The sequence below is a fragment of the Lepus europaeus genome, chromosome 2 (genome assembly GCF_033115175.1).
Source record: "Lepus europaeus isolate LE1 chromosome 2, mLepTim1.pri, whole genome shotgun sequence".
Classification (NCBI taxonomy): Eukaryota; Metazoa; Chordata; class Mammalia; order Lagomorpha; family Leporidae; genus Lepus; species Lepus europaeus.
In genome coordinates, this window is record NC_084828.1 from 108,056,251 (window position 1) to 108,080,064 (window position 23,814).

The 23,814-nt window shown below is 44.6% G+C and overlaps 1 protein-coding gene across 3 annotated transcripts in view; it reads right to left on the reverse strand.

The window, feature by feature from the left end:
• The window catches only part of FNDC3B (fibronectin type III domain containing 3B), a 356,988-nt gene that overhangs the window by 50,853 nt on the left and 282,321 nt on the right, over positions 1-23,814 (reverse strand). For 2 of the 3 annotated variants that reach the window (XM_062211803.1, XM_062211809.1), the window contains exons 12-21: positions 16,537-16,661; positions 15,299-15,473; positions 13,718-13,804; positions 12,353-12,491; positions 10,046-10,117; positions 7,980-8,098; positions 6,263-6,368; positions 5,169-5,341; positions 3,084-3,197; positions 2,612-2,761 (exon numbers count right to left, since the gene is read on the reverse strand). In XM_062211803.1, the coding sequence (XP_062067787.1) occupies positions 2,612-2,761; positions 3,084-3,197; positions 5,169-5,341; positions 6,263-6,368; positions 7,980-8,098; positions 10,046-10,117; positions 12,353-12,491; positions 13,718-13,804; positions 15,299-15,473; positions 16,537-16,661 (1,260 nt within the window). The remainder of the gene's footprint in view (positions 1-2,611; positions 2,762-3,083; positions 3,198-5,168; positions 5,342-6,262; positions 6,369-7,979; positions 8,099-10,045; positions 10,118-12,352; positions 12,492-13,717; positions 13,805-15,298; positions 15,474-16,536; positions 16,662-23,814) is intronic. The other variant, XM_062211816.1, reaches the window with a different exon arrangement.

Genomic DNA, 23,814 nt, shown 5'->3' on the forward strand with positions numbered 1-23,814 from the left:
ATTAAATTTTTTCTTTCCCTTCCCTGGCCAGGCGGGGACAGTGCCCTGCCACAGCACGAAGAAGTTACTTAAAGACAGACCTTCCTCACTCAACTTCCCATATTTCCTGTTGTCTACAGCATGCGTGTATCTCAAGTGACATCTTAGCCTGCTGTACCGTAGCTCCCACACCCTTACTTTGAGATTTTATTTTTGGACACAAATTTATCACAGGAGTAGAAAAATAAGATACTCAGATACTTCTGTCACTTCAGGCTTTGTATCACCATAAATAGAAAGAAAGGACATAGCTTTTATGACTGGAGTTTAGTTCCCAATTTAACAAAGCTGTGATCTTAGGCACGCTAATCTCTTTGAGCCTGTTTTCTCAGATGTGAAGTGGGGATAGTAAAACCTGATTCACAGAAACAGACGAAACTAGTGGAATAAAACCCTGGCAGACTGTCAGGCTGACAGTAGGTTCTTTGCTTCCTTTCTCCTCACTGGGAAAATAATGAATGAAATAGCATTCTTCCTACTTTTTCAAAAATATTTTGAACTAATTTTAGACTTACAGAAAAGTTACAAAAAAGGTACAGAGAAATTTCCATATTGCTCTTACTTCACTTTCTCTAATATTAACACTTTACATCATCATAGAATAATGAGCAAAACAAAATCTTCAATAATAACACTATAAACTATATATATATATACTTGATTCAAATATTACTGATTTTTCCAATATTGTTTTTTCTATTCTAGGTTTCTACCCAGGATTCTACCTTCTTTTACTAGCTTGGCTGTCTGGAAAATTTTTTCTTGACTTATACCATTTACTGTTACTACTTTTCAGAGAAAACTTTTAAAGTATGTTTTACTAAATAATAGTATACCTGTAATATACAAAATGTTCCATATGAATAGAATCACTTTGATAATTCTTAATTAAAATATTTCTAAGGAAGAATAAAAACATCAAAAATTCCTGAGGAAAACCATAAATGTTTCGCCTAATTTTGATAAAGCATAGTAAGTACTGAAATGATTTCATTTATAAGGTATCAAATATTCAAAAGATATTCAGGCTTAATCTGACTTTATGGAAATGCCAAATGAAAATATTTCACATATGGTCTATAGATACCAAGAACCCAACAGAGATGTAGAAGATTTTTCCTGGCAATACCCTTCAGCATAGTGGTGGCTGTCTTGGGAGGACTAGCCCCTTCATAGGATCTGACTCATCAGCATAGACGTTTACAAATATTTTCCACTTCCGATGTCAATTCAGGGAGGCAAGATTATTATGTGGGTTCTATTCTTATCTTAAAATGCAGTTTGGGGCAGTCAATACTAAGTGACAATATATGCCCTGAAAGGTAAAAAGACCATTTTAAAGAGACTCTGAAATGCAAAAGGCACAGCGGAGTGAAGCTGTTTGCTGTGGTGACAGACAGCTCTTTATTTATATCCTGCCTTGTTCCAAGTACGGGAGTGTGGCACATAATTTAACCTTTTCCCAATGACTCAGCATCGCTGTTAAATGAAGATCAGATAATGTGCTGTGACAATGACTCATGGACAAAGGGCTAATGACATCCCAGGTGCTCCATTCGCAAGGAAGGAAGGACTGTGTGTGACAAAAGAGTTTAATTACAAATGTTTAAGACAGTGCAGCCTACAGAATTTAACAGAACAGCTACAGTTGATCTGGGAAACTGATTATGAAGGGAATATTTTCTCCAAGGAGGCCAGAGGCACAGAGTGTGCCTGTAATACACAATTCGATCCATACTTTAAATCTAGTGGGAACTTAAATCTGGAGTCACTGCTTCTTTATCTGTTCCAATCTAAATGTCTGTGAAAACAGAACTCTTCAAGGTCAACAACCACATCTGATTATTCTTTGTAGCTTCCTTGATTATCCTTTGGGCCTGGCACAAAGTAGTGCCCAAGAAATATTACTGAACAATTGGAAAGCATCGAACAAATCACCTATCTCTCAGGATAACTGAAGCTCTACAAAGGGGAAAATCATTGATTCAAGTGAATAGAGTAAAAGAAAAGCCATGATTAACGGCACACTTCGGGGTCAGGCTGAAAACCAACTGCTCCCGACCTCCTCCTCTTGGAGTCTCCAGTGGAGCCTCAGTAATGGTCACCGGGAGGCGAGAGTGGGTGGAGCAGCTCAAGTTACTCCGCTATTCGGCTTTGGCGCCACTGAGCAGGTGGTGTATGCATTTTCTGTCTTTCGTCAGTTTTAAGTGGCTTTCCCGTGGAAATATGCACTTTAGTGGTTAAAAGGCCCCTTCCCGAAGAACACGTGCCACGTTCCCCGTGGACTAGCATTTACGGAACGCTCTGACACACAGCAAGATGCAACAGCACTGAGAAGTGGAGTGGGGAATCTGGATTTTTTTTCTTATCTCATGGAACCACCTGGAGAAGTGGAAGTTAAATGTAAACTACCAAATTTAAATTTATGTAAAATGACTCCCCCACAACACACACACACACACACACACCCTCCCCTCGGTGGCCTCCTGCATGAGCCTTAGTGCTGACTTCTCAACGTGTCTCTTGTGGAACACCCGTCCTTGTGAGCAACGTCTGCAAGGCATCAACCTACCTGTAATCTGCAGCAATACTGGGCGGCAGGCAACAGATCTCTTATCTCAAAGCAGGTGTCTGTCCCATGATAAACGAGCTCTAAGGATTCTTCATCTTCGCCCCATTCCAACCTGTACTCTGAGATGTCGGCCCCAGAGCTCTCAGGACTCTGGAAAGCAGAAAGGAGGCAGGAGTTCCACTGAGAAGAACATCTTGTGTTTGTGTTCATGTTTGAGCACTGCGCCCAGGATATTCCAAATACATACACAAGAAAAGCACGGAGAGACACCCAGCTTCCCCTCAGTCTTGGCTAGCAGAGCATCCACAGTTCTAAATGACACAAGCAAGTGTCAAGGGAGATTACCACATAAGGAGAAAAAAAAAAAAACACCTCCACATGTACTTGGGCTTTACGGCTTATTCACAACTACTTATGTTTGAAGGTAAAGTGGAAGGAGCAAAAATTGATGTGAAACACATGGCTAACTCACCTCCCAGCCTACTAGGACACATCCGTCGGGCGTGAAAGAAACACAAGGTGCTTTGCATTGTCCGGGTGGGCCCGCAGCAGTGGTGATTTCCGAGACATCAGAATAGGGGCCGTACTGAAAGAGAAGAACACTCACAGGGCTGGAAGGGAGTGTCTGTGCGAGTGTGTGTGTGTGTGCGAGTGTGAGTGTGCGAGTGTGTGTGTGTGTACAAAAGCTTACCAAGTGAGGGCCAGCATCACCATCAATACAAGCACAAATGATTCACAATTTTAACCTAATGGTTTTCATTTTCAACTGTATACACCTAAGGCTTTCTCCTACATATGTTCCCAGAACAGTAAATACCTATTATATTTAGAGTACTTCAGAAAGGTCTTGGGAAATGAAATTAAAGAGATATTTATTTTGCTGCCAGAATTTCTGAAATCCACGTAATTTTTTTAAAAAGTCATATACAATTTGTTTTGAAAACCTCATCTCAAGGATCTAGAAAATCTGCAGCAAACCAGACCCAAATCTAGTAGGAGAAGAGAAATAATTAAAATCAGAGAAGAAATCAACAGGATTGAATCAAAAAAAAAAATTACGAAAAATCAGCCAAACGAAGAGCTGGTTTATTGAAAAAATAAACAAAATTGACACCCCATTGGCCCAACTAACTAAAAAAAAGAAAAGGCCCAAATCAATAAAATCAGAGATGAAAAAGGAAATGTAACAACAGACACCACAGAAATAAAAATAATCATCAGAAATTACTACAAGGACTTGTATGCCAGCAAACAGGGAAATCTATCAGAAATGGATAGATTCCTGGATACATGCAACCCACCTAAATTGAGCCAGGAAGACATAGAAAACCTAAACAGACCCATAACTGAGACAGAAATTGAAACAGTAATAAAGGCCCTCCCAACAAAGAAAAGCCCAGGACCAGATGGATTCACTGCTGAATTCTACCAGACATTTTTTTTTTTTTTTTTTTTTTTTTTGACAGGCAGAGTGGATAGTGAGAGAGAGAGAGACAGAGAGAAAGGTCTTCCTTTTTGCCGTTGGTTCACCCTCCAATGGCCGCTGCGGCCAGCGCATCTCACTGATCCGAAGGCAGGAGCCAGGTGCTTCTCCTGGTCTCCCACGTGGGTGCAGGGCCCAAGGACTTGGGCCATCCTCCACTGCCTTCCTGGGCCATAGCAGAGAGCTGGCCTGGAAGAGGGGGAACCGGGATAGAATCTGGCGCCCCAACCGGGACTAGAACCCGGTGTGCTGGCGCCGCAAGGCGGAGGATTAGCCTGTTGAGCCATGGTGCCGGCCTCTACCAGACATTTAAAGAAGAATTAACGGCCCTCACTTCTAAACATTTTGTTACTTAATTGTTTTTGCATGGATCTCATCTACACAAACCACTGGTCCTTCTGGGTGTGTGTAGGGGTGCTTTGCATCACACTTTTACTCAAATTCTTTCTGCTTTCCTTAATCTTTCTCTGACGCACCAAAATGTGGGTTCTGGGCCACCTATTCCTCATTACGAATCTCCTTCAGATCCACATCATTCTGCCATTCCAAAGTCAGGGGAGAGCCCTTACTCTTGCGGATATGACATAGACCTAAATACTCTAAATCTCTGATAGCACAACCTGTGCACTGCAGGTGGGACCAATGGAGGGGCCAGAGTATTCTCAAGTTTGAAACAATAAAACACAAACCTACTGGCCTCCCTAGCCTCTCCTCCACTGCAGCTCTAAAACTGACCTAAGTCATGTGGGCTCATAAGGCAATATGGTATAGAATTCAGATTTGGACTACTATATAGTCTAAGTTTTCCACAACTTACAGAGTCAATGAGATAACAGGAAATTAGTCTAAAACTATCAGAAGCATTTACAGGTGATGTCTTTATTACCCTTGCGTGATTATCTTAATAGAATGATATGAACACTAAAGAAACAGAACATTCCTAAAAACTGCGATGTCTATATGAAACCACAACAACAACTGGGAAATGCGAATTTAAATATACTTCTTTAAGGGTTGTCATGGTAGGATGGACGGAGCCTGCCTTCTGCCTGTGGTGGGTGGCTTCATACTCACCCCTCCGTCATTCAGGGCTCTCACCCGGAAGCGGTACACAGTTCCGGGCAGCAGGTTGCCAACAGTGCACTCGAGTTCGGGCCCGTGGTACACCTCCGAGGCTACAGCCTCTGGCTCCGTCATCTCCACACTGTACTCGGAGACCTCACAGCCACTTTCAGACGCAGGAACATCTGGAAACCAAGAAGTTCTTCTCTCTTAGAGCATGTCTGTGCTTCCAGATGAGCCAATCACGCCTGATTTTCCACAGGTTTCGCAAAATGCCATACAGGGGAGCTGTCTTTACTGTCTGCCTTATAAAAGAACCCTTCCCCCGCCCATCAAAAAACAAGAAAGTTCCTGAATGATATCATCCATACTTTGCAAAACAAGTGTGTCTCAGTACATAGTGCATCACATTAATACAAGTACTTCCAAAATAACAAAAGCATCAGGCAAATTTCTTCATACTCTAAAGGAAAGTAAAGAAAAAAAAATCTCTTTAGCCTGAAACCAAGGGTCATGCTAAATCAGGATACAGGACTCAACACTGGCATAATATTTTATTCTACTTTAGATATAAATGGTGAGAAAAGGCAGTCTGCTAGAATCCTGCACATTTATACTAGCAATTGTGTAGCATCTAAACTGCCGACATAACAGGAGATGCTAACGTGGCTTAAGTCAATGTGAAAACACCAGGACCCACAGAGCAGCAACAGAGGGGTAGGTCACAGAAAAAGAGGAGGAATCTGAACCAGTTCTTGGTTTAATCTCTAAATTGAGCACTATTTTTTCTTTATGAATAAAGTTGCAAAATTCCTGCAAAAGATGGGCTTTGCTGAAACTGTCCCTAGAAAAATGCCTAGGGAAGGGCAGAGAAGGAGCAGCAAGAGCGGCGTCATCAGGAAGAGGAGGATGAGTGACAGCGCTGTGGCTGTCTGGGGACGCAAGCCCAAGTCACACAGGCCAGCGACAATAGGGCGATCGCCAGCGGAGGAAAAAAAAAAAAAAAGGTTTTCAGAAGGAAGCTTTGAAACTTAATTACAAAGCCTTAAGCTTTAGTCTCCAATAGTTGAAATTATCAATGGTAACGTGAAGATCTGTTCACTCACCCCACTCTAAGTGGACTTCTTTGTGCTTTGGTCTACCCAGAACCCTCGGCGGCCGACACTGACCTGGTGCGATGCTTAGTGTGCGAACGGGGAGGCTTTCAGAACACTGCAGGAGGAACACCAGAGACGATCAGCTCTCAGCTACTGTGAATTCATCACATCTCTACACCAGCCGGCAAATCCCCCTGTAACTGTACATGGGACCATGGGGCTGTGTCCTGATTGTGTATATGTTACTATGTCTTGTTTTTCCTTTTGAGAGGCAGAGAGAGAGGGAGAGAAAGCAAGAGGGAGTGCTTCTATCTGCTGGCTTGTTTCCCAAATGCCCACAATAGCCAGGACTGGGCCAGACCAAAGCCAGGAGCCAGGATCACAATCCAGGTCACCCACATGGGAGCAGGAACTTAACCACTTGAAACATCACTGCTGCCGCTGTGTGGGTAGGAAGCTGGACCCAGGAGCTGGAGCCCAGATGTTGAACCCAGGTACACTGATAAGAGATATGGATGTATTTAACTACTAGGCTAGGCTAAATGCCCACCCGATTATCCTATCTTTTTACACAAATATTATCTTCATACAAGTGTGCCTGTGTGTTTTAAGTGGACATAGACTGCATGTAGCACTGGTTAAAAACAAGAGCGATTCTTTCCGAAGTCAGGTTATAAGGTGTGAGTACTGTACATCCAAAGCACACGATTATTCTCCTTAAAGCCAACTGGGAAAGACTCTTCATGAGACAGAAGAAAACACAAAATAATGGCTGGCTGAAATTTTAAAATGGTGCCATAATTGGCCAACTATTCACATAGAGCAGAAAAGCAAATAGTCAACATTAATCAACAGCGTCTGATATTAACCAGCAGGTTTTGTTAACAAGTAGGATCTGGTTGTGTAGGGCTGAGGGTGTAGAGGTTGATCCTCTGGCTTGAGAGAAGAGAAAGCAAGGCAGAGCCATGCTGCTCACCCAGACTCAATCTCTCTCTCTTTCTCTCTCTTTCAATGGTTTCAAGCCATAACGTTAAAGATCTCTACAGTGAAAACAACATTGCCTCTTACCCACTTTTCTGAATCTAAGTTAAAATCACATAGACAATTTTCTCATTTCTAGGACACTTCATGCACATTTGTTAGGTTATTCTGAATCTATGAAAACACCACGTGGTTGGAGCTGTCTCCTGACATGGTAAGTGGCTGGCAGACAACAGGAGAACGACTGCTGCCTACAGATATGTGTGCTGCGCACTGCACAACAGCCTGGTAACTGTCATCACAGATTTATTTGGCTGTTACAACAGTTTTCCAGCAGAGGGCAGTGAAGTGCTTTAAGGAACCCGCACGTCTGAAATTCACCCATGGCCGATAGATGTGTGGGAGGGCTCATCTTTCTTGCTCTGATTTCTATACTTCTGTTATCACTGGAATAACTGAGGCATCCCATTTAATTAATAACTGAGGCACTCCCCATTTAACTAACACAAATTCTAGACAGTTTTCAACCGTCACCTGCGGTTAGGCCAATGTCTTCTGAAAAACAACTGACAAACCCACCAGAGCGGGCTGTTCCTGCTCTCTGAGACACTAGGCGGACAGCCCTGTTTCTCCTTTCCTGGGGCGGTACCTGGGCAGGTGGTGCCATCAGGTACACCGCTCCACTGCAGCTGCACTCTGCCGTCCCAGACAGTGTGTGAGAAGGGGCTGCCGGCGGGGAACTGACCTGGCTGTGTCCCCCGGTGCTGATGCAGCATGCTCGGAGCTTGTACAAAGTGCCTGGCTTCAGGTGGGTGAAGGTGTACTCGGTAGCTGATCCACTGTACGCCACTTCCCACTGATTCGCTGTGAAAGGAGACTCACAGGTAAGTGTATGCTTTCCGTAAACACTTTGTTGGGTTGACTGTCACGGATGACAAAAGGTGCCAGGTGGTTTCCAGGGGAACCGACACCTATTCTTTCTAAAACAGCAGCCAGGCTCTTTCCATTTCTTTTACAAAGTTAAATACTAAAAATACTATGGATTCATATTCACTACTTGGTGCCGTTGGCTTACATATTACTACGAGTGTTGACTAAGGGTATGGACATGGGAAGCCACGCAGGTCTGTAGCTGGCACAAGAGGTGTGGTGAGAGGGCATTGTCACACAAGCTCCAACATGTTGGTGGCTGTGGGGAGGTCCTGGGGTCGGCTGGGGAGGCGGCCGCCCGCTTAGCTCTGAGCCTCTGGCAAGAGTGGATGCCGAGGCATCTCCCTGCTCCTCTCTGGGGCCCACAGCGAGTGCAGTCCTCCTGTCGCTGACCAAGGCCATAAGTTAGGGAAAGGCCTGCACTCTTCAGAGCCCCACGTATAAGACAAAGTGCCCAGGAGGCTGAACGAGAAAGACAAAACACCTGGGTGACCCAAGTTACATCTGCTCCTCAGGAGCAAACACAGTGGGTGGCCAGAGCAGCCACAGGCTGGATGAGGGTACCACAGGAAGCAGGGGGCTCCTGGGGGCTCCCCTGGGCCCCTGTGATTTGCCCCCCAGAAGCCATGTTTCCAGCTGGCTACTTTACTAACGCCTTTTACTCCATGATGCTGTTTTAGGAAAAATGCTTTCACTCTATCACTCTATCCATTCCTATTCAACCAGAGTGACTTCCCCAAATTCCCTGAGCTGCGTATTAGGTTGGAGTTAGGATAAAGTCACACGCGCCAGGGCCACACAAGAATGGAGAACACTGAAGACCATTATTGCGCTGGTTCAGGTAAGAAAGCCTGTACCGAAAAGGCGAGTGAAGGCGAGGGTGACTGTGAAGTCTGAAGCAGCCACGCACCTGCGCGCTGGCGAAGCCACTAACGCTGAGGGCAGAACGGCACCTGCCGTGAGAAGGCACGCAGAGCTGCTGGCACACATGTGGCTTTTCTCCCAGGCAGGCTTTCTCATGTACAAAGCTAAGTCCTATTTTTAGCATGGGATATGATTTTAGGTTAAGAACATCTGGGCCCATCTCAAAGAAGTCTCACGTTTTCTGCTTAAAATAGGACCCGTGAGTTTCAAAACCGAAGAAACTCCTCCTGGCTGCCGTGGTAGAGAAGCGGGGGCAAGTGTGGTGTGGGCACACTTGCTCGTAACGTCACTGGAACTGCCTGCTTGCCGAACGCGTGCACTACTTTTTAAAAAACCAGCAGTTACAGGGATGAGTGCACTGCTGGGGTTAAATGTCATCTAAGTTCTTCCTACTTTACTGTTGGCTGTTAAAGCCTGGCACATTTTATTAGAAGCAAAAACCTGAGCTTTTGAAAAGACACTATTCTTGAAGAACAATTTCTGACTATAAATCACAATGGCATGGAGAGGCACTTGAAATGTTTTATAAGCAGTACACCTGTCACTAGCCCTTAGCACTATATACTGTTTGTACATTACTGAACCCCTGTACTGCCCACAACTTATCTTTTTGGTTGCTTGCTTCTGATACTTTCTATGCTCTTTAAGAATTTCCAGAAAAAAGTGTGGCAAGTTCTAGGAATACAATAAATTTATTCTATAAACCTGGAACTCTGGTTCTAAAAAACCAACATGGGAAATTTTCAAAATACCAAAAAACATGTTTTTCATGCAGACTCTGTCTGATTTCTGGTATTGTGTTTCAAAGAGAAAAACTATTAATATGTGACTGAAGTTTCTTGCAATAGGCTTGCTGTTAGAATTAATGACTGCCTTCTATCACTACACAGATATTTTCTGTATTAGGAAACAGGGCTGGCTACTGGGTTTGTGTAAGACAACAGCCAAAAAGCTTACCTTCAGGGCTTCCATCAGTGATCTCCAGCAAGTACTTGAGAATTTCTGAACCACCAGTGTCCTTTGGAGGCTCTGGAAAGTAAGCAAATGTCTTGTTAGTAATGACAGGGCATTGACCTTTATTGGCAAGTATTACTGGAACATGTAAAACCATACGTTTTCCTGTCTTAAATCTGAACTTGCCCAAAAGGCATGATAATTAACTGAATTCACAGCAGTCCTTTCTTGAAAAGCAAACAAATCAGGAAACCCCAAATACTATCGGATTATTCAACGTTCTCAGAGCTAGAAATGTCACAGAGTTAGCATTTATTTAGTGAAACATGAATGCAACTCAAAACAGGAATTGATTTTCCTATAAGACTTATGTTAATGGAATTCCCGTGAGAATTCTGAAGGCAGCCCTTTAATATTTGGTGGATTTCATGTTTCGTGTTTCTTTTTGTATCTATTATTTTACTCTTTTTTTTTTAATTTCACATATTTTATCAGTAACCAGAGTCTTTTTGAGAGATGAAGAAAGGGAAGGAGAGAGAAGCATATGTTCATTGACAACATAGATAAGACATGGCAATGGAATTACTCCACTCCTTCCATCCCGATAGCTGCTCTTCCTGAGGATGGTACAAAAGCAGGCGTGGCTGGATGGGAACCGGTGCAGGAAGCAGTCTGCAGAAGGTGCCAGGTAAGTCCAGGAGACCCACGGCACCTCCCCGACACAGTCCTCCAGTGACCCTGTGCCTCCAGGAGTTTTGCTGTCAGAACTGAAAAACAGCTTGCAGTGTAATTTTGTGAAAGGACGGAGAATTTACCTCTACTGCCTCTCCGCTCCCTCTATATTCTCGGACACAAAAGAGATTTTTCTAAGAGGCCTTGAGTGTAGTCCACATTTAGGAAATCCATTTCCTCTTTCCTCTAACCCTGCTATTTCCATTGACGTACACATACTTCAGTAATAGAGATTTACAACAATAATCACATGGTTAAATATTACAGCACACAGGTGAACATAACAGTTCAGTGTTGACAGAACTTTCCAGTATTTTTGAGAAAAAAAAGTTCTATGATCTGGCACAAAGCCCATCTAGATTTTTACAGTCTCTTCTTAATTAACCTGTCTTCCAGGAAAACAGATATTCTAATAATTCTGTCTCGGAATTATTAGCTATTCTAATACAGTCAAATGTCTCAGTTTTTGGTATTCAATTATGATCTAATAATGTTTAAAATTCCCCTTACATTACTTGGATGCCAGGTAAACCCCTGTTTAGGTGTATACATATTTGCCTATTAGGTATATTAAGGTTCTATGGCATTAGTGAAAATTATACACATATCCTAACAGTTTTATACACAGTTACAAAACTTTATCAACCTCTTAGCTGCATTCATTTCATTGAAATAGCTACAAAGCAGAGGCAAACCTTAACTTCCTTCTATTAGGTAGTCCCCAAACCCCATTTCAACTTCAATGTGAAAAATTCCTCAAGTTCAAAACTCTGGGCATATACAAACAATAATGACAACAATGAGGTTCCCATGTCATTTCAAATAAAAATTCTGTACACTAAAATTTAAGATGATATTCCTAAATTTTGAAATTTTTTTATAATATTAACTTTAAAAGTCAATGTTTTTCTATTAAACGGGACTAATTTTTTAGGGCAAACTATTGAAGAATACATATATGTATATACACATATTTATTTTAAAGATTTCTCTATTTATTTGAAAGGTAGAGGAATAAAGAGATACAGAGAGAAAGAGAAGGAGAGACAGACAGAGGAAGATCTTCCATTCACTGGTTTACTCCCCAAAGGTTTGCAACAGCCAGGGCTGGGCCAGGCTGAAGCCAGGAGTCAGGAATCCTTCCTGGTCCCCTCCATGGATGGCAGGGACCCAAGGACTCCCAGATGTGTTAACAGGGAGCTACAAAAGAAGTGGAGCAGCTAGACCGGACCTGGCACTCTGAAATGGGAGGCAGTAGTTGCAAGGGGAGGAGGTTTAACCTGCTGTGCTACAACACTGGCCCCTGAATTATATATTTAGATCAGTAACACATTAACAATAGCATAAAAAAAGGTAATAGATGAAAATAATAAGGTAAATGAGATAATCTTAAAGTTATCAATTTAAAAATTGTTGCAAATTGTGGAATTCTCAGGATATTGCTCATATGTATATTCCAAATGCAAAAAAAAAACACAGACAACACTATCAATCATTTTTCTTGACTTCTCACTACTGAAATTAACCAATTCTTAAAAACCTGTCCAAAAAAGAAGTAACAGTGGCAAGAAAACATACCCCATTTGACACTAAAGCCATGAGGTGTGACTGGCCCTTTAACCAAGGGTCTGGTAGGAGGCCCAGGCCTGTCAGGACTTGTGGTACAAACCAAAACTTCACTTGGACAGCTTTTCCCTTCCGTGTTAGAAGCAGTCAGCTGTAACACAACCAAGAAGACATTAACACGCTTTATCAGATGTTACCCCACCATGGTAACTTTTTAACACGGCAAGCTCAAGGCATCCACAAACTCAGACACCAGACACATGCACACACAAATGCGCACACGTGCACACACATACATTTTCTCTCTCTAAACTCTAGTACTGATTTCACAGTGTTTTTTTTTTTTTAATGGATCACTTATTTTCTGTAGAGTTGGCTCCTGACCATTTAGAATAAAAACATAAAATGGTTTTAGCTAAAGATTTGTTTTACCCATCCAAGATGACATAAAACGTGTATGTTACCAAATGGTTCATGTTGTTTTGTGAAAAGAAAATATGGGGGTGGAGGAAAGTAGAGGAGATAACCTCTCTTGTTTAAGAGTAGGGGAATGCCACCTTGTGGAGAAATGCTAGCAAGATAGCAATGTTTTCATAGGCAGCATCAGTAACAAGGACTTTCTAACTCATCAAAAACTATTTTTTTCCTCAAACAGCCACACACTCCACTTGATGACTTGACACCTATTCACTGAGTGGTTATCATGAGCCAAATAACCACGAATGGCTCCCAGGTCAGAAAAGGAAGGGTAGAATCAGAAGACAACCTTCTCCCTCCAAAATGCACTCGGCAGATGAGGAAACATGGTACCGTGCTCCAGATCAATAAAAAGTGACACAAGCATACTGGTTTTTTTTTTTTTTTTTTCTCTCTTACTGATCACAAAGTAGTATTCACTATTTTATCTACAACAGAAAATCCCACTGTGACATAATGTTGGTTGTTAATGACCAATGTCAGGCTAAGTGGGTTGGAGTGAGGATGGGTAAGAGAGAAGAACAATAAAAATAGGCAGAGAAAAAGATATGGGCAGAAGAGAGCGAAGGAAAATGAGGGTAAAGGAAAACCTGATTTCCAAAAAGACAGGGAAAAAAAAGGGAAGAGAAAGGCGTGAAGTGCAGGTGAGTGACAGGTACACCCAGCATCGGGCCGGGACCTTCCCAGACCAGGGCACTTGGCCATGCTGAAGGTTTCACCCTCAAACGCAGATTTTAAAAGGAAAGGATAGTACACATTTTATAAATATTGCTTCAAAAAGGTAAAGTGTAGTGTACTTTAGACACCTGTTAACCTACAGAGTTAATCTGAAACAGTGGATGGTGAAACATGAAACCGTTTCGTTTCTAAGGAGTTCAGGTTCCAAAGTGACTGACTCACCCTGAATTTATACTGTGTGCTTCTTTTGAGATTTTTCACAGTACAGGTTAAATCCTCTCCAGTGTATTTTGGGTGGAAAAGGTTATCCTGAAAAGGCAAAGCCAGAAAGAAACATCAGCATCATTAAATCTGGGCACTGAATGTCTTGGTATAGGGGATTTTTATATTGCCTCTCGCTTACCATCACCACTGGGCCAGAGGGCTGGCAGCTATCAAAAAAGAGTATTAAAGCCCATGGTGTGGTGTGGCTAGCACTCAAGCCATGAATAAAAATTTAACTTCATCACACTGTCATGTCTCCTGGGTCTGGTCAACTATTGGGGCAAAACAGTAAGTACTTCTTTAAAAAAAAAAATTATCTAACAAAGCTGTCATGGAAAACGCCCCGTTGTGTTGAAGTCTTCACTGTCAAGCTACGTGTGCGATACAATAAACTGTGGCTCGGGTTCCTGCCCACACAGCGTCCTTAGATGGGGAGGGGCAAACATCCCACTAACGCTGGTCACACGGAATTCATTTAGTAGTGTTTTAGTTCACTTATCCATTCATTCATTCATTTACTCATTCATTCATTCAGCTGTCTAGTACTAAGGAGCACTTTCTATGTGCCAGGCTCTCCTCTAGGCTCTGGGGATTCGGCACTGCCCAAGATCACACAAAGCCTTGTCCACAAGCAGCAGACACACACTGGAGAAAGCAACTTCAAAACGGCCCAAATATACACAGAAAACTTGTCACATGGCATTAGGTGCTAACTGGCAAAATCCAGACCTGGAAAAGATGTAGCGTGCTGGACCCATGAGGCCCTGCTTTCTACAGCCCAAAAGACTGAACGAGGCAGCCGACATGGCTCTTTGAATTCAAATTCACCACAATTAAAAATTCAGTCCTGCAGGCCTGCACGCCGTATCTCAAGGGCTCACTAGGCACACGTGCCCAGGTGCTGCCTGCCAGACAGCAGAAACCGCAGAACGTTTCCATCACCGCAGACTTCTATTGGACAGTGCTGTTCTATGGGGTGGCTGGGGAAGGGCCGTCCAGAGACCTGGAGGGGGTGAGGGAAGTGAGTCAAGCTGACAGAAGGGGATTCTAGCCAGAGGGCACAGGAATGGAGCACCCTGGGAAGGAACCAGGGCCTTGAGGGCAATGGAAGGGCTCTGGGTGGAGCAGTGGCGACTCCAGCTTGTATTTCCCAGGATCGCACAGGCTCTGTGTGGGGAACAGACTGTAGTGCAGTAAGGGTGAAGTCAGGGGTGAGGAGCCTCTCCACAGCCCAGGGTAAGATGAGAGGAAGGACTCTAGGGATGGTGAAAGAAGAGCAGTTCTCTGCAGAATTTCTGGAGGAAGATGTAAAAGGATTTGCTGAGTGATTACATACGGGGTCAAGAACGGCGAGGGTCTTGGCCAAGAGAATGGGGAGGCCATATCCTGAGGTGGGGAAGAGCAGGCTGATGTCGGCAGCAGGGGAACTCGGAGTCGGGTTTGGAATGAGATCACTAACTGAATTTCATGGTGCCCTCTAGTTATAACAATACTGACTTATGTAGGAGCATCCAAGGCTATAAAATCTGCAAAACTTACATTTTCGTCCTCCTGAATTTCCAGGGTGTAGGTAACCACTTCCTCGGGTGAACAGCCTTCTGGCTTGTTCCACTGCAAGGTGACCCATGTGACGCCGGCTCGAACAAGCCTTGGTGCCGAGGGCATCTGGGGGATGTTCCCTAGTGTGTAGCATACCACCTCCTGGCTGTAACCGCTGTGGAGAAATGACCACAGTGAGCCCTGCAGTGAAGAGGTCCTGCCTTCTGAAAGAGGGTGGCTAGGCCTACATGCTGCCCTGGGTGCTTAATGTGGGAAGTCTGGGGACTAACGGGATCAGCGGGCAAATGCAGGCAGGGTGTTTTGTGATGGTCCCTACCACCACTTCCAGTTTGCCCTATTTCCCCCCAGAGCTAATGGAAAAGCACACCAAGCTGTAGCACAAAATACTTCAGGACTTATTTTCCTTGCAAAAGCACTGAACAGAAAGCAGAGCACAGTACAATGCCTATCAAACTGTGAGCCACGCCCACTAAGGAGTCTTCAAATCATAATTATCTGTTGATGAAATAGATGTCCTACAAAGACATACACAGTGCTGCTGTGCAAAAGTCTGTGGATGTTCCTAATTCTTCAAAAAAATAAAAATAAAAATAAATTCTGGAACCACAGAAGTCTTTCCAACCTGTGAACTCTAAAACCACAATGGCTATCCCTTAATCAAGAGTTATGTAGCCAAGTGGAAGGAAGCACAGCCTTTTCAAAACCTCTCCACTCAACTGACGCCTGCCTATGCACCTGCTCTGGTCGTCCTCCAGCAGCCTGGGACCTGCAGTGGCGCCCCAGACAGATCAGATTCTCTCCAATCCTGTGAGTGTGTGCCCTGGGCTTCCCAACAAATGGCTGGCCCTGTACCCCTTTCTCTGTGTCAGGAAACACTCCCATCACTGGAAAAATGCAACTGAATGAAGAGCTTGCTCAAGTGATGAAAGAAAAGGGCACGCCATCTGCAACAGGAAAGCCCCAAGAGGAGTTCCTTCCAGAGCTTGCGTGGTTGGCTTCATATTGGTCCACAGTGGGGCTTTGGCGACCCAGCCATGAGACTGCAAAGGAGCCCCAGGGGCACATCTGCCCTCTGACTAGGAGTCCCTCTGGGAAAATCTCTACTTGGCTCAGTGTGGAGGCAGGAGTTCCCGCACACCTTCCAGCAATGTGGGCCAAGGCTCCACATGGGCAGCCACAGCTTGAAGGGTAAGGAAGGACAGGAGGAAGCGGTGTACCTGGTGCCGATGTCATTCCGGGCAGCCAGCCGGAACGTGTACCCCATCGCCGGACAAAGCTTTGTCAACTTGCAATGCTTCTGACTCCCGAAGAAGCACTGTCTGAAACCACTGTTTCTTTTTCCCTAAAATAAAACAATGACAATATTTTTAAAGCAAATAGTAATTTCCTAGTTTGGATGAAGAAAAGAAAGCAGATGGGGCAGTGTCCAGGGCACACCTCAAGCACCTGCAGTGAAATCTCACCCTTAATGTAATGCACCCTAGGGAACTCTGCCCGGTTCAGGGAGCTCATGCGTCTTTAAGGTGTTTCCTGGTTACAAAGTAAGAAAGTTTCTGCCAAGCCCAAGGTGACAGTCCAGGGAGGGCTCATGCTTTCTTTTTAAAAAACTTATTTATTTATTTGAAAGGCACTAAGACAGAGGGAGAGGGAGCAGTCTTGCAACTGCTGGTTCACTCCTCAAATGCCTACAACAGCCTGGGCTGAGCCAGCCCAAAGCCAGGAGCCTGGAACTCCATCCAGGACTTGCATATGGGTGGCAGGGCCTCAAAAGCTTGGATCATCCTAGACTGCCTTCCCAGGCACATTAGCAGGCAGCTTGGTTGGAAGCATAGTAGCCAGGACTAAAACAAGTACTCAAACATGGGTTGCTGGTGTCCCAAGTGGCAGTTTAACACATTGCCCTGCAATGCTGGCCCTACACTTCTTTCTTTTTATTTGTTTGAAAGGCACAGTTACAGAGAGAGAGAGAGAGAGAGACAGAGAGAGAGAGAGAGAGAGAGAGATATCTTCCATCCGCTGGTTCACTCCCCAAATAGCAGCAACTACCGGGGCTAGGCCAGGCCAAAGCAGGGAACCTGGAACTCCCTCCAGGTCTCTAACATGGGTGCAGGGGCCTAAGGACTTGGGCCATCTTCCACGGCTTTCCCAGGCACATTGGCAGAGAGCTGGATCAGAAGTGGAGCAGCCAAGACTCGATCTATTCCCATATGGGATGCCAGCGTCACAGGTTATGTCTTCACCTGCTCCACAACACTGTCCCCAAGATCACACTTGAGTGTGACACACACAACGCCCTCTCTAGCCCATCTCTTCTCTCCCTCCACTCAAGGCCACCAACCCCTCACACGTTCTAGCTGACGGGGTGTTGCTCACTGACCCCTAAATATTGGTCCCTTGCCCTTCGATCACCCTTATCCGCATCTGCGGTCCTCCTGGCAGTGCTCTGGGAGCTCCACCAATGCCTGCAGGGTTGGACTTAGTGTTTGATGAGCACACGGGGAGAATTCACCGATGACTAGCACAGTCACTCTAAGTGTCTTAGGATAAATCTGTTTTTAATGTCTCCCTAGCCTTACCTGACACTCAAGCCTTCTCAAAATAAAAACAAAACACTCCAGTGGGGTCTTTTTAGAGACCCATAAATAAGGAATCCTCCTATCAGCAGTCTGCTGGAAAGGTATTTCTCATCCATAGTCCATGTTATCTTATTATCTTACCCAGTTCAAGCAAAAGAAAACCACCTGCTAGTGCTGAATGGAGCTTTAGCATTGTAATCAGTCAGGCCCAGGGCCTTTGGGCCTGTCTGAAGCCCTCCACTTACTGTATAAAGGATGCAGCAAGCACAAATTTAAGTCTCTCTCTTCCTGAAGCAGGCCTCCACATACTCACCAGGAAAACACATTCCTGAAGTTGAATAACAATCAAATAAACATGCAGCTGGTGGACAAGTTAAAAACAACCACACCACACTGATCCTCAAACTCCCCCCTCCTCCAGCCCATCTCTGTCCCACGCAAGATGGCGGCTTTTCTGAGGGAAGGGAGTGCAAGTCCTGTTGGTCTTTAAAATTGAAAGTTCTTTTCATCAAGGGTTCCACGTGCATTCAGGTACAACCCTGAGGTTGGAAAGGCAGGAAAATACAACGTTTTTCAGTTGCTGCTGGAGCCAAATCTCCTCCGTGTGGCTGGCATATCAAGCCCTTCTGCTTACTTTAACCTTCAAGTGTTAAGGTTGATGCAGATGATTTATTCATAGCAAAACTGTTTACGCATACATTAGCATAATCACAGCCAGTGTCTGATTAGGAGCTCAGCGAGTCCTGGATGTTTTGTATCCGTTTCAGGCTGCAGCACCATCTACCTTCTTTCCTCCTCTATTTCTGAACTCAGAGTAAACAGTGCAAGAAAGGCACATCCTGCTGCCGCGGAAGCTCTCATCCCTTCCAAACCCAGTCCTGGCTCCCCTTCAATGCCTCATTTTTCCTATTTCTTTGTTTGGTCTCCTTTGCCCATTTCTGGTGCTTAGAACTACAGCCAGTAAATAAAAGCCAGTCTGTTCCTCACTAGGTTAATTTGCTTTAATATGGTGAAAACCAGACTGTCTGTGGCTTAAATCAGAAAAAGAATGGGGCAGCATCCACCCTGGGAACTAGACTTTCCTTTCAGAATCTCCAAATCACTGGAGAACTGGAGGAAGAGGCTTTATGTGATGTCTGACACGCTGTATTATATAGCTAACTTGTAAAATTTCCTAATTCATTATCAGGAAAAAAAAAAAATCTCTAAGTCAACTCCAACTTGTATAGAGAAGGCATGCCAAATTTCCCATCTCAATACTTCCTAAGACATACTCCTACATGCCTGGAACTTAGGATCAGGTGGAAAGGTTAGAGCTGTTGGACCCTTGGAACCTGTTTCAGAAAGTATCTGTGGAGTCTGGAGGCAGGGCTTACTGGGTAATTTTTAGACGTCACAGAATAAAGCCCAAATAAGGGAAAGTGGGTTAACAAAAATATGTCAGACATAAGAGAAATTTTGGAATAAAGCAAAATATTCACATACAACATGGAATTTAATAGTAAAGGGATATCTGGAAGAAAAAAATTAACATTCACAAAAGTCATCTCAGAGCAAAAGTGACCTCCAGCTGACAGATCAGCAAATGGTGATGGCACAGGTCACTGCCACAGGTGATGCAATCCCAGAGCATGCCTGGCGCTGTCCTGTTACCTGTGCTGGGTGCTCAGTTGGCTCTGGGGAGAAGCATTAGAGCAGGAGCATGTTCAAAGGCACAGAAGATTTGGAGAATCCGTTTGCAAGCCAAGAGGGATCCCAGCTTGTAAACAGCATTTATAAATAAAACATTAACCAGTTCTTTTAATGCTTTGGAAGATTCCTATGAATGGACAGGAGTGCTAATGTGAATGTTTATCACTGTGTATCAGAAATTAGACATCTCCAAGCCATTACTGTCAGTGAAGTTTTTACAGATGGTAAATTATAACTTCCCTATTTTATAGGTATTGTGGCTCCAAATGATTTTGAAAGATGAAAATCTACGGCACGTTTCCAATTCTAATAATATCCGATTTAAACTATTCAAGAGTACCTTTCTCTCTCTCTCACTGTCCACTCTGCCTGTCGAAAAAAAAAAAAAAAAAAAAAACTATTCAAGAGTGCCGAGATGTGCTAACTTCAGGAAGCCTGCTTCTTTAATCATCTGAAGTCAGCCTTATGCAAAGTTCCCTCCTGAAACACGACCCTAACAGAAGTGGGTAATCACGACTGCTATTCAGACTGGCTGGCTTCAATAAAAAGGTCAAACATGAGCAGAAGAGGAGCAGTGCCGTCCTAGCCTGATCTCGATCAGCCACTGCTTCTGGAGGGGTATGAGCTGTGGAAGCAGTGGAGGAGGAGAGGAGCTGAAGGGCTAAATGGGCCTAGGAGCTGGCCGGTCCCTAAGGAAGGAGCTGGGGCCCGGATCCTCTGAACACTGGTAGATCAGGCATACAGCACCTGGGCAGTAGATTATACCCTCTCTATGCTGAGTGCTGGACTTCCTGTTTCCAGTGGGGAAGGAAGAAAAAACTGAACCCCAATTAGAGAAACTGGTGAGAGGAGGCCTCAAGACCACATCTTGGTCATTTTGGGGCAAACTTAGCCACTGGGCTACTGACCTCATTGGAAACGAACCAATATAAACCCCAGTCACGTTCTGGCCTGACTTCTCCACTGCCAGTGTCTGTGAGCCAAACAAGGGCATTCAGGCCTCACTGGCTTGCTTCCACTCCGCCATCTCAGGCATGCCCAAATGCTTGTTTCAGCAGCTCACACGGTTCACTCAAGGGCAAGGTTAATCTCCGACAGAATGTGAAGAAATCTTGGAGTACAAACCAACAGATAAGCTTTGAGGTGCTCAGCTTGGCGGGGGTGACATACTACAAACCTGGGTTGTTTCCTTTTCCAAACTGAGTCTGTCCCTTCTCACCCCATGGAGCCCTAATCTACCATGATCCCCCACCCGGACAGAGCCCGAGAGCCCCCACTGATCACCTTGGGGAATGGTCTCCCACCAGGGCTTACGGGGTTTGTCCTCCACTGCTGGACAAAGCTGCTCTCCAGGAAAGCCTGGACTTCCCGCTGGCTGGCTGGCGTACACAGCACGGAATGGATCAGCCCTCCTCCAGTCCTGGTGCCTAGTGCTGCCTCTTTCTCAACATAGGACGAAAATAAATCGTGCTGGGTTGGCTGCTCAGCCTCCCATGCAGTGTCACCATGACTGTGTTTACCAGAATTCATCTGGCCTAGGCTGGGCAACTTGGCAATCTGAACAATTTTGGCAAGCAGGTGCCTCTCTCCATTTCTAGATCCATGCACTAAAAGCGGTCAACAACTTTGGGGGGAAGCCAGCCATCTAACACCTGGCCTACTGCACAGCCTGTCGACATTTGACTCTCTGCTCAATCCTCATTCTCACTTGCTTGTTGACAAGCCCTAAAAACAATGACAGTTGAGCTCCATCGTACTTGATTCCTGCTAAATCCTGCCATGCTGTGAGGGAGCCCCAGGTTTCATGAAAAGGCCACACAAGGTGGGATGCCAGCCGATTACAGTGCCGGTATTTCATATGCGTGCCAGTTCAAGTCCCAGCTGCTCCACCTCCAATCCAGCTCCCTACTAATATGCCTGGGAAAGCAACAGCAAATGGCCCTAATACTTGGGCCCCTTCCCCCACATGGGGGACCCAGATGGAATTCCTGTCTCCTGGCTTCAGCCTGCCCCAGCCCAGCAATTGTGGCCATTTGGAAGTGGATCAGTAGACAGAAGATCTCTCTCTCGGGGCTAGTGTTGTGGCACAGTGGGTGAAGCTGCCACCTGCAATGCTGGCATCCCACATGGGCACCAGTTCGAGTCCTGGCTGCTCCACTTCCGATCCAGCTAGTAGAAGATGGCCTGAGTCCTTGAGTCCCTGCAGCCATGTGGGAGACCTGGAAGAGGCTCCTGGCTCTGGATCGGCGCAGCTCCAGCCACTGCAGCCAGCTGGGGAGTGAACCAGCGGATTGAAGACCTCTCTCTCTCTCAACCTCTCCTCTCTCTGTGTAACTCTTTCAAATAAATAAATAAATATTAAGAAAAAAAAATCTAACTCTCCTTTTCAAATAAATCTTAAAAAAATAAAAAAGGCCACGTGGGTAGCCCCAGATAGGCTCTGCCCAAAGCCAGCCAGCACTGCTATCTAGGACTTGAGAGTGAAGACACCCAGCAGATTCCAGCCCCAGGCAATGGGCCCTCCTAGCTAAGACTCCAGACATCACTGAGCACAGACCAGCCATTCCCCAGCACCCAGTACAGAGCCTTCAGGCCAGAACCCATGAGCACAGCACTAGCTCTGCTTGAATTCGCTGTTTTCAGGCGGTTTGCTATGAAAAACATTCGTCCACTCTGACGTCCATGTAGTAAGCATTCCAGCAAACTTGAATACAATCCTCCTCCACTATGAACAGGCAGGAGGGAGGTGTGGAACGTGATGCCAGCATATGAAGCAACTCTCTAGTGTTTGCCTAAATCTCCATCTCTGACATGCATTTAGGACATGCCTTTTCCCTCTAAGCCACCTGACAAAGTAAGGCTCTCCCTGAGTAGATCCAAAAAAATGCTTTTGTGGCAGCCAAACATAACCAGAGTCCTTGATGACAAAGATCACCCAGACTGTCAATCAACAATAGTGCAGTTACTTCATCTTACAGAGCTACCTTTTAGACTGAACTACAATTTTTAATAATGCTATCCTTAAACTCAGAGAAACTTGAGATTCTGAAATTTAGATACATAATGGGTTTGGGGGATGGTTTAGATATGGCATTGCCTAAAACCACAGGAGTTGACAAACAGAAGAACTTCTACCTGTGACCAGTTTCCATCCCTCTCTGGGTGTTCGCTTACAAACATATAATGGCAGACAGCTCCAGGGGAGAGGCCAACTTACAGATGAATCTGCCTATTTGAAAACTGGTAGCAACCTTTTAAAAAGCATTTTTTTCAGCTCATAAAATACAACTAATCCTGAAAGTAAAAAATGTTTAAAAATGACCTGTGTTGCTTGTGTTAATTTATGAAACTGAACAATTGAAAACAGAAACTCAAGTCAGTTTTTCTTCTTACTAACTTACTGTCCTCAGTACTTGAGATAATGAACCCTCTAAACGGGCTGGTTTCCCATTTAGGAACTTTACACATCCATGGCCAATTCCATACATGTAACACACACCCCCCCAAATCAATTCGGGCTATAGTGTTTCTTACAAGAGTAATACTGTGGGGATGCGGTCACTCTGGCTGACATTTCTAACTACCCTGGCAGTAACAACACACCAGTGAGTATTTCCAACAATACTGGCATTAACAGATGATGTTGGCTGGTATTTTCAATTGCAATCAGATTAATAGATTGGCAATGATCCTTCCAGTCCCTCTTTATAATGGCTTCATTCCTGGCCCAAGGATGAAGAGTGGCCAACCTAAGATGCTAGGATCCAAGGCGAACTGGCTCCCTTTTCCCATGTGACTGGTATTGTTTCTGATGTTTTCTTACTCTGTGGCCTCTTTCCATTTCCCTTTGGGTCTTACAGGTTCTTTGGTGTCTTGCTGAGCTGCCCTTACAAGGTTTGATAATGGCCTGCTAAGTAAGTTAGCTGAATCTGGTTATCACATCAGGTGAATCTGGTTATCACCTGCTTGCGGCCCATGGCTGCTGGATCCAGACATAGGCTGAGTAATTCTGGGCCGGGCACTCTGAAACAGCACAGTTCAACCTGGCAGAAACGGCAACAATAAATCAAATAAAAAAAATAAGGGGCGCTGGCCAACTGAACTACTGCCAGGCTCAAAAGATTTAGTCTGCTAGCGCGCCTATATTTAGAAGTTGTTCCAACACTGGCCAGCCCTAGGCAACATCAAAGATAAATGCTGGCTTGAGAAATCAAAGAGCATGTGTGC